Source organism: Stenella coeruleoalba, assembly GCF_951394435.1.
Source record: "Stenella coeruleoalba genome assembly, chromosome: 5".
Taxonomy (NCBI): Eukaryota; Metazoa; Chordata; class Mammalia; order Artiodactyla; family Delphinidae; genus Stenella; species Stenella coeruleoalba.
The window spans coordinates 78,161,931-78,176,992 of NC_137150.1; the positions used below are offsets into that span (position 1 = coordinate 78,161,931).

A 15,062-nucleotide genomic window follows, 5' to 3' on the forward strand; every position below is an offset into this window, starting at 1 on the left:
ATAAAAATTAATACTGTTGAGTGCAACCTAAAAAATCTACTCCACTCTTATTCACTTTGATATATCCTATGTCTTTAATATTTTCCTCTTTTCTAATATTCTCAGGGAAATATACCCCACAGTACCAACAAACAGTAGGAATAGCTCAGGCTGACTTAAAATATTATTTTCCAATTCCTTAAAAGATGTGACCATCTCTAGAAAATAACTTTTAAGTCTACTTTTCATCTTGTGGTACACTGCACAGCCCACCCACTTCCTCACATATAGTCATCCAGTTCAGAAATGAATCAGAGAGCTTTGTTCTCAACAACACACACAAAAGCACAGGATAGCTGATCTCAAAACAAACCAACAGACTCTAACAGCACACAAATTGAACTAAAGATAAGTTCAAGTCAGATGAAAATGAAATGTGGACCTTGTTTGGATCCCAATCCAAACAATTCAATTATAAAATGATACTATGGAACAATTTAGGAAGTTTAAACATTAACTGCATATTAGATTATATAAAGAAATTTTGTTAATGTTTTTAGATGTGACAATGGTTTGGGGTTCATAGCTTTTAAAAGAGAGAGGGAGCCCTTATCTGATCTCTGAAGTTTTTACAGATAAAATGGTATAATGTCTGGGGTTTGCATTAAAATAATGAAATGGGAGATGAAGATTTACAAAGTTGATAATCGTTGAAGCTAAGAGTTTATTATACTATTGTCTCTGTTGTTATTTTGTTTTCCATAAAGTAACTGAAAACAAAAGACAGGTGAAAGTAATGAGCATCTTTGTGAAAGGCAGAATAATGGCTCCCCAAAGAACCTGTGAATATGTTACGTTATATGGCAAAGGGGAGTTAAGGGTTGCAGATGGAATGAAGACTGCTAATCAGTGGACCTTGAGACGGGGAAATTAATCTGGATTATCCTGGTGGGCCCAATGTAATCACGACTGTCTTTAAACGTGGAAGAGGAAAGCAGGAGAGGTAAAGTGATGCAATGCGAGAAAGATTCAACTGGCCACTGTTGGCTTTGACGACAGAAGGGGGCCACCAGTCAAGGAATTGTGAGCAGCCTATAAAAGCTGGAAAAGGAAAGAAAACACTCTCTCCTAGACCCTCCAGAAAGGGATGCAGTCCTACCAATGCCTGGATCTTAGCCCAGTGATGCCCATTTCAAACTTCTTACCTCCTGAACTATAAGATAATAAATTTGTGTTGTTTTAAGCCACTAAGTTTTTGGTACTTTGTTGCAGCAGAGATAGAAACTAATACAATCTTCTAGTAGAACCACATATTTTTATATGGAGATAAAGCACAGAGTTTACTGAGAATTCAAATGAAATATGTATTCTCCTCAAGTAAAGAAAAATTTCCAAATCAGATACCCTTACTTTTTTTGTTGTTTTTTTCGTTTAAAATAATCTTTTACTGCTCAGGATATTTCTTTTTCTTGTGTCTTATTTTGTTTGTTTTTGTTTTCTTTTTTAATAACTATAAATTCAATTAGGGAAGCTTGCCTTTGTCTTGAAAAACAAAATAACAAGGCTTTTATATCATGCTAACCTTGTCTTAAGAGAGAGAGGGAATTATCTTGCAAGAGTAAAATTTATACCATGAATGATGCAGGTCTAAGTTTGGTGGTATTAAAAGGAGAAAACAGAGCACTGCTGACAAAAGTATAATCTGCTGGTGGCATTTGTGGAAAAGAAGCCCTTGCAAATTTCTAAACCACAGTAAACTCTGTTAGGAAGATACCCTTACTACTTTAAAGGGCAAATCATACCTCTATTTCCCACCCTACTCTTCATTTTTCTGGTAGCCTCAATTTCTCTTCTGTGGATAGACTGCATTACCCCCCTACAATATACCAAAATGCTATCAGAATCTACCATCTCTGCTACTTTCCCAACACTTTTCTCTTATTTAAAATCAATTTACACGCTTACTCTTAAAAGTACTAATCCTATCAATTCTACTCTCTATTATAGTGTGACCTTAATTCTGTCCATCATTTTACCATAAATATTTTTACCCTAATCAACTTCCTCTTGGTCTAATTCAGCTGTCTCTTGGTAGTTCTTGGTTTGTTTGCTTGTTTTTCATTTGTTTCGTTTTCACCATCCTTGATCTCTTTACAATGCTGAGATACTCTTGAATTTGTCTCTTAATAATCTTTCTTAAGAAAGCTTCAGATTATCTGCTTCTACTTTTGAGTTTTCCTCATATCATTCTGCTCAGTTCTCCTATGTCTCCTTTGCTAGCTTTACATTTTCCATCTACTTAAATGTTGACAAACTAAGCATTTCCCCCAGACTCAACCTAACTTCTCAATTTACTGTACTGCTTATTTTCAAACTTTCTTTGGTTTGCAGACTTATAGACAGGTTTTTAGTCAATTTATAATGAACAAATTAGGCTGAACATTAAGCCATCCAATAAATTTTCATGACAGTCTAATTTTATTGTGTTCATTTAGGTAAAGTACTAGATTTCTAATGTGACTGAAATCTATAGGTGATTAACAGAGGAGAAAAACTGAAGAAATATAACAGTTTTCTCTAGCTACCCTACCTTTTAAATCCAGGTATTAAACCTACATCTAAAACCACCATTATTTGTTGCTTTTATGCTATTTTCAATCCAAGAGATACTTACTGTATACACATAATCCAATTATAAGACACAACTAAAATTAATACATTAAATATTATATATTTTAATTAAAATTCATTATATTGATAATATATCATCATTACATAATATATTCAAAGTCATTCTCTACACCATCAACAACAATTGGTAACTTGGGGCCTCCAATGGAACTAAAATCATACTTTCTTTCTAATATCTTACGTAAGTCCAGAAAGTACCATAAGTGATTTCTCTGATAAGTCAACCAAAACACATTATTTCACTCATTAGAGTCAGTTGGCTGAGAATGGTTTATGACCTAATCATTTTTAACTCTGTATAATAAATATGTTTTGAATAATAAACTTGTCAAAATATCTTCTTGTATTCCTTCAGTGACTATGAATGCTCCATTTAACCAAGCCTCTCTACATGTATCACAGTAGGCCTATTATGCACTTTTTGGAAGTCTTATATTCTATTGTTTACAACTACCTTCTATAAATCCTTTAAATACAATTTCTATTTTTTTTTCTAAAACTTAATCACTGATTTTCTACCAGTCCTTATAAATAACTTTTAGCTTTACTTAGATAAGTAGAAATGATTCCCCGGTATGCTTAATATATATTTTTAAATAAAAACACTTGTGTTTAACACATATCAAAAGATTAGCCTTCAAATAATAAAGAAGAAAAGATAAGAAGAAAAGTTGTCTTCTTTTTTAAATTAAAAAAGAAAAGAACTCTTGCTATAACTAAGATCTTTTATAAAGATTATTATTTTGACAATTAATTAGGAACAAAAACTCAATTTTCTCTGAAGAAAAACTCAATTTAAAAGCTTAGAACAGGACTTCTATTGTACTTGAAAACTTTAATGGATACAAAGTTATTGCTATTAAACTAATATGTAAATGGTTCATGGAAACATAATGTAGGAAATCAATATAATCATTCTATCATTACAAGTAAACTATGAAACTTAACTATGGTTTTTCACAGGCACATCTTCAAGTAAAGTCGGAAGGGGTCTACAGAAATGCACTAAACTTCAAGAGATAGGAATCTACTCTAATCATTACTGATAATCCTACAGATAACCAAAGTCAGAAATTACATAAGATTTTAAATTAGTTCTATATTGAGACATACACAAAGCACGACACCGTTTGTTTTTAAGGACATAAGAACTGCCATACTAAATGAGACCAACAGCTCAATTTGCTGAAAATATACTAGTACCAAAGGACCTTTTGTGAGAAAACATAATTGTTCTCTATGGTAACCTAAAAAATTTGTAATCATACTTCCCACAAATCTATAATTTCTTACTCAAGCCTGCCCCTGCACCCTTATGCTCTCAGGATAGGCAAAGTAGAGAGCCTAGAGTACTGAATAACTTGGCTTTGGTTTTTCTAGCTCTTAAAAAAATTTTATTTTAATTCTTTTTGGTTCTTAAATTTGTTAACACCTCAGTCCTAACAAGAGAGCTTAATTCTTCTGGTTTGCCTCCATTACTATTCTTAAAGATGTCTATTCGCTACTGTACATTCTAGTGACGGGAGCATGAAGTCTTTGTCAGATGCTTTATCCATAATAAGTTATCCTGCAGTATCAACTGTACTATGTTTTATTCAACCCATTTATAAGTATAGAATGAGACAAGTCCACACATCTCAGGGAATCTTGTATAGTTCTTTTAATGAATGAAAACTGCAGAAATGTGGAACTATGATCATGGTCTTGTGCCAATCTCAGGTACAGAATCTCCCAAGTAAAATGATATGAAATTGGAAAAATATGGGACAATGAAAAACCTGAGGAAGGGATATCTAGGCAATTAATCTCCTTTCAGCTTTCCAGGGTCCTGGAAAGCCCAACTCTCCACAGTCCACGACCATGTTTCTGAGCTTACACCAGTTTATCTGGAAAGATCTGATATTATGTTTGGTATGAATATCATGATTACAAATCCATTTCCATGTAAGAAGTTACACTAGTTATCTACACATTGTCTCTGACACCATGACCATTTATAAATTCAACTTATAAATGTTGATGAATAGTGAGTTGGTTAATTTAAGAGTTTATTCAAACTTCAGCTATTATGCCATCTGGTTCTAGTGATGTATTTATTTTGTCTATTTTGTTAATTAGGTCTAGAACATCCTGTATGTTTGTCACTGTCAGTCTAATATTTCTGAATTGTTCCCCTAAAAAGATCATTTGGAAACAAAAATAAAATTGAAATAAATTTAACTGAATCTTTCTACAATCTTCTTTTCCGTATCTTTCTAAAAAATATATACCATGTTCCTAAAGTGGTGTCACTCTTTTGCTCAGTGGTTTCCTTGTGTTTATGTAATATAAAATGTATTTAATAAAAGCCTTTTCCAAAAAATTGTTCAAAATATATCTATTTTGCTCTTAATACATCACTCTATCAGATTCCTTGCTCTCATTTATTCACTCAACAAATATTTGACTGCCTTCTATGTGGCAAGCTCTGCTCTAGGAATTAGAGATAGTTGTGAACAAAATAAAGCCCTGTCCTCATGGAATTACATTATAATAGGAGAAGCAAAAAACCAAGCAAATAATATATAATTTAATAACAGGTAGTTATAAGTGTTATCAAGAAAAAATATCAGGATAAGGGTAGAGAGTAAAGGGGATGAGCAGTGGTCAATGAAGATCTCTCGGAGAAGTTAATAGTTGAACTAAGAATTAAATGATGTAAAGGGAACAAGTAATATAATTATTTGGGGGGAAAATGTTCCATGTAAAGGAAATAGCAAATGCTAAAAGCCCTGAGGCAGGAATCATGTCTGAGAAACAGTAAGAAAGCAAGTGTAGCTGGTGCAGAATAAGTAACAGAAAACAGTTGAAAATCATGTCTTGTCAGGGGCCAGATCATTTAGAGCTTTGTAAGACATAACAGGACTTTTGATTTTATTTTTAAGAGAAATGAAAAGCCATTGAAGAACTCTGAGCAGGAATGACATGATATGATTTAAATTTTAAAAGGATTCTTCTACCTATTATGAGACTGTGGTGAAGACTGAGTGAAAGCAGGGGAAACCCGAAAAGGCCATAAAATAGTAGCCCAGGCAAGACATGTGGTGGAAGAGACATGGTCAGATTTGAGATGTATTTTTAAGGGAGAGGCAACAGAATAGTCTTTATCTTCTCAAAGTCTCTATGTTTCCTAAGGAATTAATCATGTTGCCTTTTCTAATAAGTAAGAAAAATGAAGCAGAAAAAGTACTGGATTTGAGAATCAAAAACCAGAGCATTAAACTTATCTATGTCTCTTACCAACTTGGAGATGTAAGGATACCACTTAAATTCTCTGGTCTCAGATATCTTCTCAGTAAAAGGAAAATATTAACACTATCCTTGGCTTCTTTATAGGACTGTTACGAAGGTCAGATGGGATATTTTGCAGATGAAGCTTTCTAATTTTAACTTAAGCAAATTACTAGATTAACAAAAACTTTCCATTCTCTTTGTAAAACACAGATTGATACTAATGGTTCATTAAATGCTTGAAACTAGTAAACTTGTAGCTAGAATACTCACACCCTCCTGCTCCCAGACTAACTAGGTGTGGGCCAGGTAGCTATAGGGATGAACACAAAATAAATCTAGAAAAAAAATATATGTATATATATATACACACACACATATGTATGTTCATCTATACTTTGTATATAGGTCTGTGTATATATATATATATATATATATATATATATATTCATCTAGATTATACACCCATGTGTATAAACTGTCAGCTGATATATATACATGTGTATATATATATATATATATATATATAATTTATTTGCTTGTTGAAATATATATCTCATCTGACACTGAAGTTTCCTCCTTATTCTACTTTAAACAAACAAAAACTGAAAATTGCACGTAATGAATTTGGGACGGTTTATGGATGAGAAGTTCACATAGAACTCTAATCAGAGAACCAGTGTGCAACAAAATAATTTTGGTCATTTATCAAGTGATTTGTAAATTGATGCATATTTAAATGTTTTCATTTAAAATAAAATGTTTAAGACATATATCATTATTAATGACTTTATGCTTTAATCTCTTTTCAATTAATCAACCAACCATGTATATGCTACTTCATTTATAAAGTATATCAAGTGCCTGCTATACTGGTTCTCAATATTGACTGTGCATCAGAATCTCCTGTGGGGTCTTTTTTAAAAATGCATGTGCCTAGGCCCAATTCCTAGAAACTCTGATTTTCTAAGACTGGGTAGAGCTAGAAATCTTTCTTTTAGACAGAGTTAAGAACCAGTGGCCTAACAGGTAGTGAGCACCCTAACAATAATAAGAAAATAAAATATAATTGTCTCCCAGAGTTCACAGTATAATAGTAGTGACAAAAAAATCTTTTTTAACCACAATAAGTTGCTAAATTCACACTATAGCAGATCCTATAAGCAAACAGAGAAGAGGAGGAAAAAAAACCTAACTCTGCCTGGGGTGGGTAGATGAGGAAGGCAGTGGTCAGAGCTGGTTTCATATAGATGGTGTTTCAACTACAAAGTAATGAAAAGTAACTGGAATTCTCTAATTATATTAAAGCTGGAAGAGATATTCTAATCTGTAGCAATAAGCTAAGAAAAGGCATTGAGATATGAGAAAATATGGTGCTTTCAGGGAATACAATATATTTAGGGTATCAAGGAAATGAGGATGGAAAGGTAAACATGAGCCCCTTCTGAAAGGAACTATATAAAGATCAATTAAACAGTCTGAAGTTTAGTGTATAGAGCAGTGGTTTCAAATTGTGTTCATGGAATTCAAGTTTGGAAAAGGCAGTTCATTACTGCACAAACATCATGGGCATTCAAATGCATACATACTGAACTTAAAACATTGCAGTAAACCGATGCCATTAACCTGTTTTTTGCTGACCTTGAACAAAAATTTCTTCTACCATTTCTCTTTTTGAACTTCATATAGATGTGTCACTGATTATAAAGGCTGTACTTTTACTTTTTTAAGGTTAGCAAATATCCTACGACCTGTCTATGGATAATATCATACAACAAAACCAAATATAAAAAACAGTTTTTTATTTATTGGCTGAATAATTTATTATAATTTATTTTTTTAATGTACACCAATAAAGTACCATATTTATTTGTTTTAATAGGTGTTATTTTGCTTGGATTTTACATAAGACCCTTGTTTCTAGATCACCACTGCTCTAGGGAAACCAACATAGAATTTTTAGCAGGGAAAATGACATAATTACATTATAATTCAGAAATAACCATTATTATAACAAAATGAATTGGAATAGGGTAAAACAAGAGGTGACAAAATCAGTTAGGAAGTGATTTCAAGAGACCAGGCAAAACAAACACATGAAAGAATACTCAACATCATTAATTAGAGAAATGAAAATAAAAACTACAATGAGGTATCACCTCACACGGGTCAGAATGGCCATCATCAAAAAATCTACAAACAATAAATGCTGGAGAGAGTGTGGAGAAAAGGGAACCCTCTTGCACTGTTGGTGGGAATGTAAATTGATACAGCCACTATGGAGAACAGTATGGAGGGTCCTTAAAAAACTAAAAATAGAACTACCATATGACCCAGCAATCCCACTACTGGGCACATACCCTGAGAAAACCATAATTCAAAAAGAGTCATGCACCACAATGTTCATTGCAGCTCTATTTACAATAGCCAGGACATGGAAGCAACCTAAGTGTCCATCGACAGATGAATGGATAAAAAGATGTGGCACATATATACAATGGAATATTACTCAGCCATAAAAAGAAATGAAATCGAGTTATTTGTAGTGAGGTGGATGGACCTAGAGTCTGTCATACAGAGTGAAGTAAGTCAGAAAGAGAAAAACAAATACCGTATGCTAACACATATATATGGAATCTAAAAAAAAAAAAAATGGTCATAAAGAACCTAGAGGCAGGACGGAAATAAAGACACAGACCTACTAGAGAATGGACTTGAGGACACGGGGAGGGGGAAGGGTAAGCTGGGACAAAGTGAGAGAGTGGCATGGACATATATACACTACCAAGTGTAAAATCGATAGCTAGTGGGAAGCAGCCGCATAGCACAGGGAGATCAGCTCTGTGCTTTGTGACCACCTAGAGGGATGGGATAGGGAGGGTGGGAGGGAGGGAGACACAAGAAGGAAGAGATATGGGGATATATGTATATGTACAGCTGATTCACTTTGTTATACGGCAGAAACTAACACACCATTAAGCAATTATACTCCAATAAAGATGTTAAAAAAAAATGGGCACAGGTTCGTGGTGCCCCAAAACAATTACAATAGTAACATCAAAGATCACAGATCACAACAAATATAATTATAATGAAAAAGTTTGAATTATTGTGAGAATTACCTAAACGTGACACAGAGACATGGAATGAGCAAATGCTGTTGGGAAAATTGTTCCAATAGAATTACTTGACGCAGGGTTGCCACAAACTTTCAATTTGTAAAAAGCACAGTATCTGCAAAGCGCAATTAAGCAAAGCACAATAAAATGAGGTATGCCTGTATACATTATGCTTTATACACTGCAGTATTCAAGGCTCAAATTGTCCCAAATTTGGCCAATGTGAACTCCTTGAAGTTGACCCCTGTATCCACACAACCCCAGTGGTATTGAAAGCATTCCTGCTTTCTGACATAGCAAGAGGTATCAAGCTCATCTGGTACATTTCCTGCCCTGGACCTAGAATCAGCCATTCTTTTCAAGGAGCCCTTCTTCCTTTTGTTGGTAAATGGCTTTCAGAGACTATGATCAGCACTGGGGATGCTCACTTCTACCAGACTGTCATTATTATTTCTATGCCCTCTCAGTAAATAAAGCTAGGAAATATGTGAATTTCAGAAAGAAAACTAAATCATGCATTCATATGGATATTTCCAATTTAAGTGAACAATTAAATCATCAATTATTATATTTGTATCCCTTTGCTTTCACACTGAAAATCTTGGTTTTAATGACATTAACATGATTGCGTATTTGCTTATGCATATACATAACATATACATATATAATGTATATTATGCATAAAATAGTTTCAAAGCTACAAGACTAGTATTACTACTAACAACAGAACTATCAATTGTGGGACTTCCCTGGTGGTCCAGTGGTTAGGACTCCAAGCTTTCACTTGCATGCTTTCACTTGCACAAGCTGTGTGGTCAAAAAAAAAAAAAAGAACTATGAATTGCAACTGAATATTTCATTGTGGTTCTTTTTGCTCTTTAGGATATACCTCACCATGGAGGTCCATTAAAAGTTTGAGTTTTTTGTTTTTTGGGTTTTTTTTGCAGTACGCGGGCCTCTCACTGTTGTGGCCTCTCCCGTTGCAGAGCACAGGCTCCGGACGCGCAGGCTCAGCAGCCATGGCTCACGGGCCCAGCCGCTCCGCGAAATGTGGGATCTTCCCGGACCAGGGCACGAACCCGTGTCCCCTGCACCGGCAGGCGGACTCTCAACCACTGCGCCACCAGGGAAGCCCAAAAGTTTGAGTTTTAATGTCATTTGAAATATTGTTCTTTTCTGTGTGGTTTATACTATCAATTTTATATACTCCTAGGTTCATTTGTATCCATTTGTTTCAGATTTGTAGGAGTTTTTTTCCTTTTTGATCCAAATTTTTTAATTATATGAAATGTTCACTTGTTCCAAAATCAAAACTATAAAACAAGGTGCAGTCAGAGAAGCTTTTTAAACACTTTATCCCTCCTTTTCACAATAAAGGTGTTTTTTAAGGCTATGAAATTGGACTGAATTGTTAAAGAGAACCTGATACCAGAGAGAGATTCAACAGAGTGCATTGTTAGTAACAGTTACAGGGGGGAAATTACATGTTAATGAAATAAGCCTTATTCAAATCAGTAAACATGTTATAGATCCAAAATAAATTTTACATACACACACACAAAAAAGAAGAGACCAGGCAAGAAAATATGGTGGAATGAACAAGTACTGGAGATGGTGAGAAGGGAATAAATTGTAAAAATACTAAGGAAATAGGATAGAATTTGACAACCAATCAAATAACAGAGAGGAAGATAGTTTTCAAAAGAGCAGATTCTTGATTTGTACTTTAATTTTGGCCATATTAAAAAGGTAGAAGTACTCAGAAGGTACCAACTGCTTAGTACTCAGAATAGAATGTTCTTTGCACATCTAATCAGTGAGTCCAAATTAATTCCCCATTTTAGTAACAGTTTTAATTTTGGAGTTTCTTTAATGCATCTTTACACATTTTATTACAGTCCAGGTAACCTAAAGTCATATAACCACTTCTTAAAATTAACTATATTCCTATCTAAAGATGTCACAGAACTTTCCCCATTTAGTGAGATTTCAATACTATTAGTGTTCAGCTCACATAGCTTTCTATCCTTATAATTTCTTTGAATATTGTTACCTAATATTTTATAACCCACTGGTTATAGTCATTCCACCAAGAACAAGGTGATTTTAAAACTTTAACAATCATATAAATATGCGTTTCACTGCCTTTTCCAACTTATACATTGCCTTCACCTAATTGTCTTGTTTGATCTTCCCAACTACCCTCTTAGGTAAGAAGAGCAGAAATACTTATTACCATACTACAGATGAGAAAATCAAGTCACAAGGCAGATAAATGGCTTTCCAAAGAATATGTGGCTGGCAAGTGGCAGAGCTTTAAATAAAATATAAATTTTCTGATTCCCAGGCCAGTGCTCTACCTACCATCCCATATGTTTTTGAAGTAATACATATTTAACTTCAGCCACTTTGCATGACTGTCTTGCCTAAATAAATAGGAAGGTGATTATCTATCCCATTTTCCTCTCTTGCATTCACCCATTTCCCCTGAAATGTTTTACTTAAAACCTTCTCTACCAGTTTATACCATCAACAGTCCAATGCCATTCTGTTTCAGAAATTTATCTTTTCTATATCAAGTTTACCTCTACTAAAACTATCCTGCATTACTATCATATTCACGAACTGAGAGACTTTGGAAATTTTTTAAGATTCTTGGAATGGTAATAGTAATACATCAAAGATTAGAGAATCAGGGCCTAAGTTCCCTGCTTAGCAGTTCAAATTTGGCCTTTAGGACCCTTTCACATATTTGCCTCATGACCACTGTTAAGCTCCTCCCTAATCTGACAAAATATCTATTATTTCAAAGTGAGGACAAAATTGTATACAACTTTGTATACAAAATTGTATTGTATACAAATTTCACAGGGTAGATTAGAATTAAATCTGTTTATCTAAACTAATTCTAAATAAACTTGCTTTTATGTAATCTATAATATTTTAGTAATTATAGATTTGTTTTTATAATGACCCTACTGGGAACAGAAATCAAGGGAATAATTGAAACTTATCCCATGACACACAATCTGTTTACTACAAAAATAATTTTAATAATTTCAAAAAAATTTGTGTTGAATTACTGAAAAATTTAATACTTAATTTCAAAAATTTACTATTTCTTCTCATGTATTCAAACACATTTATAAAACTATATTCATCTGCATCATATGAATGACTTGGTAACTTTCTTACTGCACATGACACGTCAAAAGCACATTCTTAGGCCACCCCCCAAAAAAGGACAATACAAATTATAAATCACTTGATGTCAGAAAATAAAACAATTATCTCTATATATTAACACAATGCTTGTTTTGTAAATTCTCATCTCTCCCCATCAGAAACTCTTTCTTTTGCTTATTTATTAGAAGTTCAATATTAAAGTATAATTACCGAAAATGCTTCCTCACTAAACCAGAACACAGGCTATTTTTGCGTTCTTACAAGTATTAAGCCCATAGCGTTTGTTTGTTTGTTTATTAAGAATTTAAGAATCTGGGTGTGTTTTTATTCAGAATTTTAAACACTGCCACTAGATATTTTAAAATGGACATATTCATCTAGCTCTTATCCACTTAATTCTAGCAACATCTTAATAGCTTTAATCATTTTATACTGAACAGTGAAATAAAATTAGTTTCTCTGAATGACAGAATGGGATTAACTATTTATACATAAATATTAAATTTAAAAAGTAGTCCATTAATGGGCCTTAATATTATCTTGCAGAGTCTACTTTTTATGTTTGCTTATTTCCCTCTTAAACTATCATTGCTTTTTAAGTTGATGCTTGGAATATCTTAATTCAAACTGACCTACCCACAAAATTCTCTGCACCAGACTCTCTGATACTGGCATCTCAACAATTTCCAGTCCCTGGAGTGTTTTAATTCTTTCCTCACAGTAGTAAAATAAAGAAATAATAAGCTTTAAGCCAATTCAAAACTTACCTTACAAATCTGGAAATAGTCTGAAGTCAAGGTTTCCTGAATCTCCTCTCTGAGAACCCCTGCAGTTCCTCCTGGATGCATGGAACCACTTCCAGCCCCGCCACCACTGTTACTGCCACTGCTGCTACTACTGCCAGGGGAGGAGGCAGTTAAGCCATCCAAAACTTTTCGGAAATTAAACTTCTTCATTTTAAAAACTGTTGAGAAATTCAAAGGAAAGGGTGACTTAACACATGGAATTATACGTGGGTAAAAGTGTTTAGCTTTTCATCAGTCATGGCAGTAGCCAGTCCGCATTTTACGAGCATTGGCTTTCAATGAGTAAAAAAAAAAGGAAAAAAATCAACCTTTGGTCAAATTTTAATTCTAAAATGCATATCTTTGAAAAAGAAAAAGAAAACACAACTCCAAAAGCACCAGTATTCCCTCCTCAGACACCAAATTTTCAAGGGCTTTATCCCCAGCTGTAGCTACGCTTTATCAGCACCGGGGTAAAAATAAAAGGCAGTGTCATCATCGTCATTAGCATTATATCATCATTATTATACAATCAAACCAGAGTCCATCAGACCAAGACTCTCTTTCTTAAAGGTGGGCTTTCCTCCTAAAGGTTGAGCTCAGTATTTTATTTTCAGAAAAATGGTGGTGGGGGAGAGCTCGTATTTATTCTGCCACCACCTTCTGGGCTTTCCCTCATCATCTTCAACGCTCCCTTTTTCTCAACAGGAAACGCGGGGTGGTGAGGGTGCCTTTTACCATTTCCACCCGGTACAGCCCGGACCCCAAAACACTTGCAGGTGACCCACAGCAACAGCCGACGGGAGGGGCCAGCAGCGGCGCCGACTGCCTCCGCTTCCCCCTCCGTCTCCCCCTTCCCTCCCCGAGTCTCTGCCCCCACCCCGCTGCTCTCACCCTCCACACCACCACCACCACCACCCCCGCCCCGCTCTGCCCGCAGCCGCCGCCTCGCTAGCCCGCCCGTCCGCTCTCCCCGCAGCACGTTGGTGGCTCTTGGGGGACATGAGGCAGTGGTGACGACGGTTGCGGCCCGAGTCCCGCCACAGCCTGCTGGGCAAGGAGAGCCGCCGCTCCCGCGGTCCCTCCCCGGGCCGAGCGCCTAGGCGCCGGGCTCTCGCCCGCGGGCGCGCTAACACGCAAACACCCTCACACAGACATTCGCGCGCCCAGCCGGAGCACACGCAAACACCCTCACGCAGACATACGCGCGCGGGCGCTCACGCGCACAGACACACACACAGGTGTGAGGGAGCCAAGGTTGGACGGCGGCGTCGGCGTCCCAGAGAGATGACTGACTCCCGACTTAGGCACCTTACTCAGCCGCTACTATCCGCCTGCCAGCCCGGAAAGCTGTGGGTGCGGAGGGATGCGGGCTCGCAGGCGTCGGTCCGGCCCGGCTCCGGCCGCTTCTCCAGTCTCTCTGGTAGCGAGCGGCGTCCGGCGCTCTCCGAGGTCCTACCGGAGCAGGCAGTCTCCACCGCAGGCTCCGCCCTCCCGCCGTGGGAGGCAAGCCCCGCCCCCAAACCACCCCCTCGCTCGCCCGCCCTTTCTCCCCTGGCTGCTAGGGGCCCGCGAAAGGGGCGGAGAGCTCCGGTACGTCAAAGGGCGGGAGTAGCCTCGGCTCCAATCCTAGGCTCCAAATAGCCAAGTTCCGCGGTGCGAGGCGCGGAAGAAATTTGTGGATAGGTCGAAAGAAGCGCCAATGAAAGGGGGAGGGGAAAATTTAGAAAGGCAGGTGAAGTATTTGATTGACAGCGGTATTGGCCACTATGCTGGGGGGCCGTGCTTTGTGGGCTGTAATTGGCGCTACCTGTTGAAGGACGCAAGTGTGAATCAATAGAATGCCAGGAAGCGTGAGAACTTGGGCGCCTTCAAGGCTACAGGAAGGGTTTCCCTACGTCTGACTCTGGACAATATTGTGATTTGGGCAACTATTTTGCAGTTTACCACCTCTGAGCCTCTTCCCGCTCTCCAGGTGCATCTATGGGCTTCCCTCACTGCCGTGCTACTTGTATAATTGCTTAACAGGTCA

The 15,062-nt window shown here is 36.5% G+C and overlaps 1 protein-coding gene across 2 annotated transcripts in view; it reads right to left on the reverse strand.

The window, feature by feature from the left end:
* The window catches only part of STXBP5L (syntaxin binding protein 5L), a 369,562-nt gene extending 355,015 nt beyond the window's left edge, over positions 1–14,547 (reverse strand). The window contains exons 1-2 of one of the 2 annotated variants that reach the window (XM_079922719.1): positions 14,342–14,547; positions 13,013–13,209 (exon numbers count right to left, since the gene is read on the reverse strand). In XM_079922719.1, the coding sequence (XP_079778845.1) occupies positions 13,013–13,201 (189 nt within the window). In that variant the 5' untranslated portion in view covers positions 13,202–13,209; positions 14,342–14,547. Of the gene's footprint in view, positions 1–13,012; positions 13,210–14,341 lie in introns of those variants that run through there. The other variant, XM_079922720.1, reaches the window with a different exon arrangement.
* Positions 14,548–15,062: the final 515 nt, after the last annotated feature.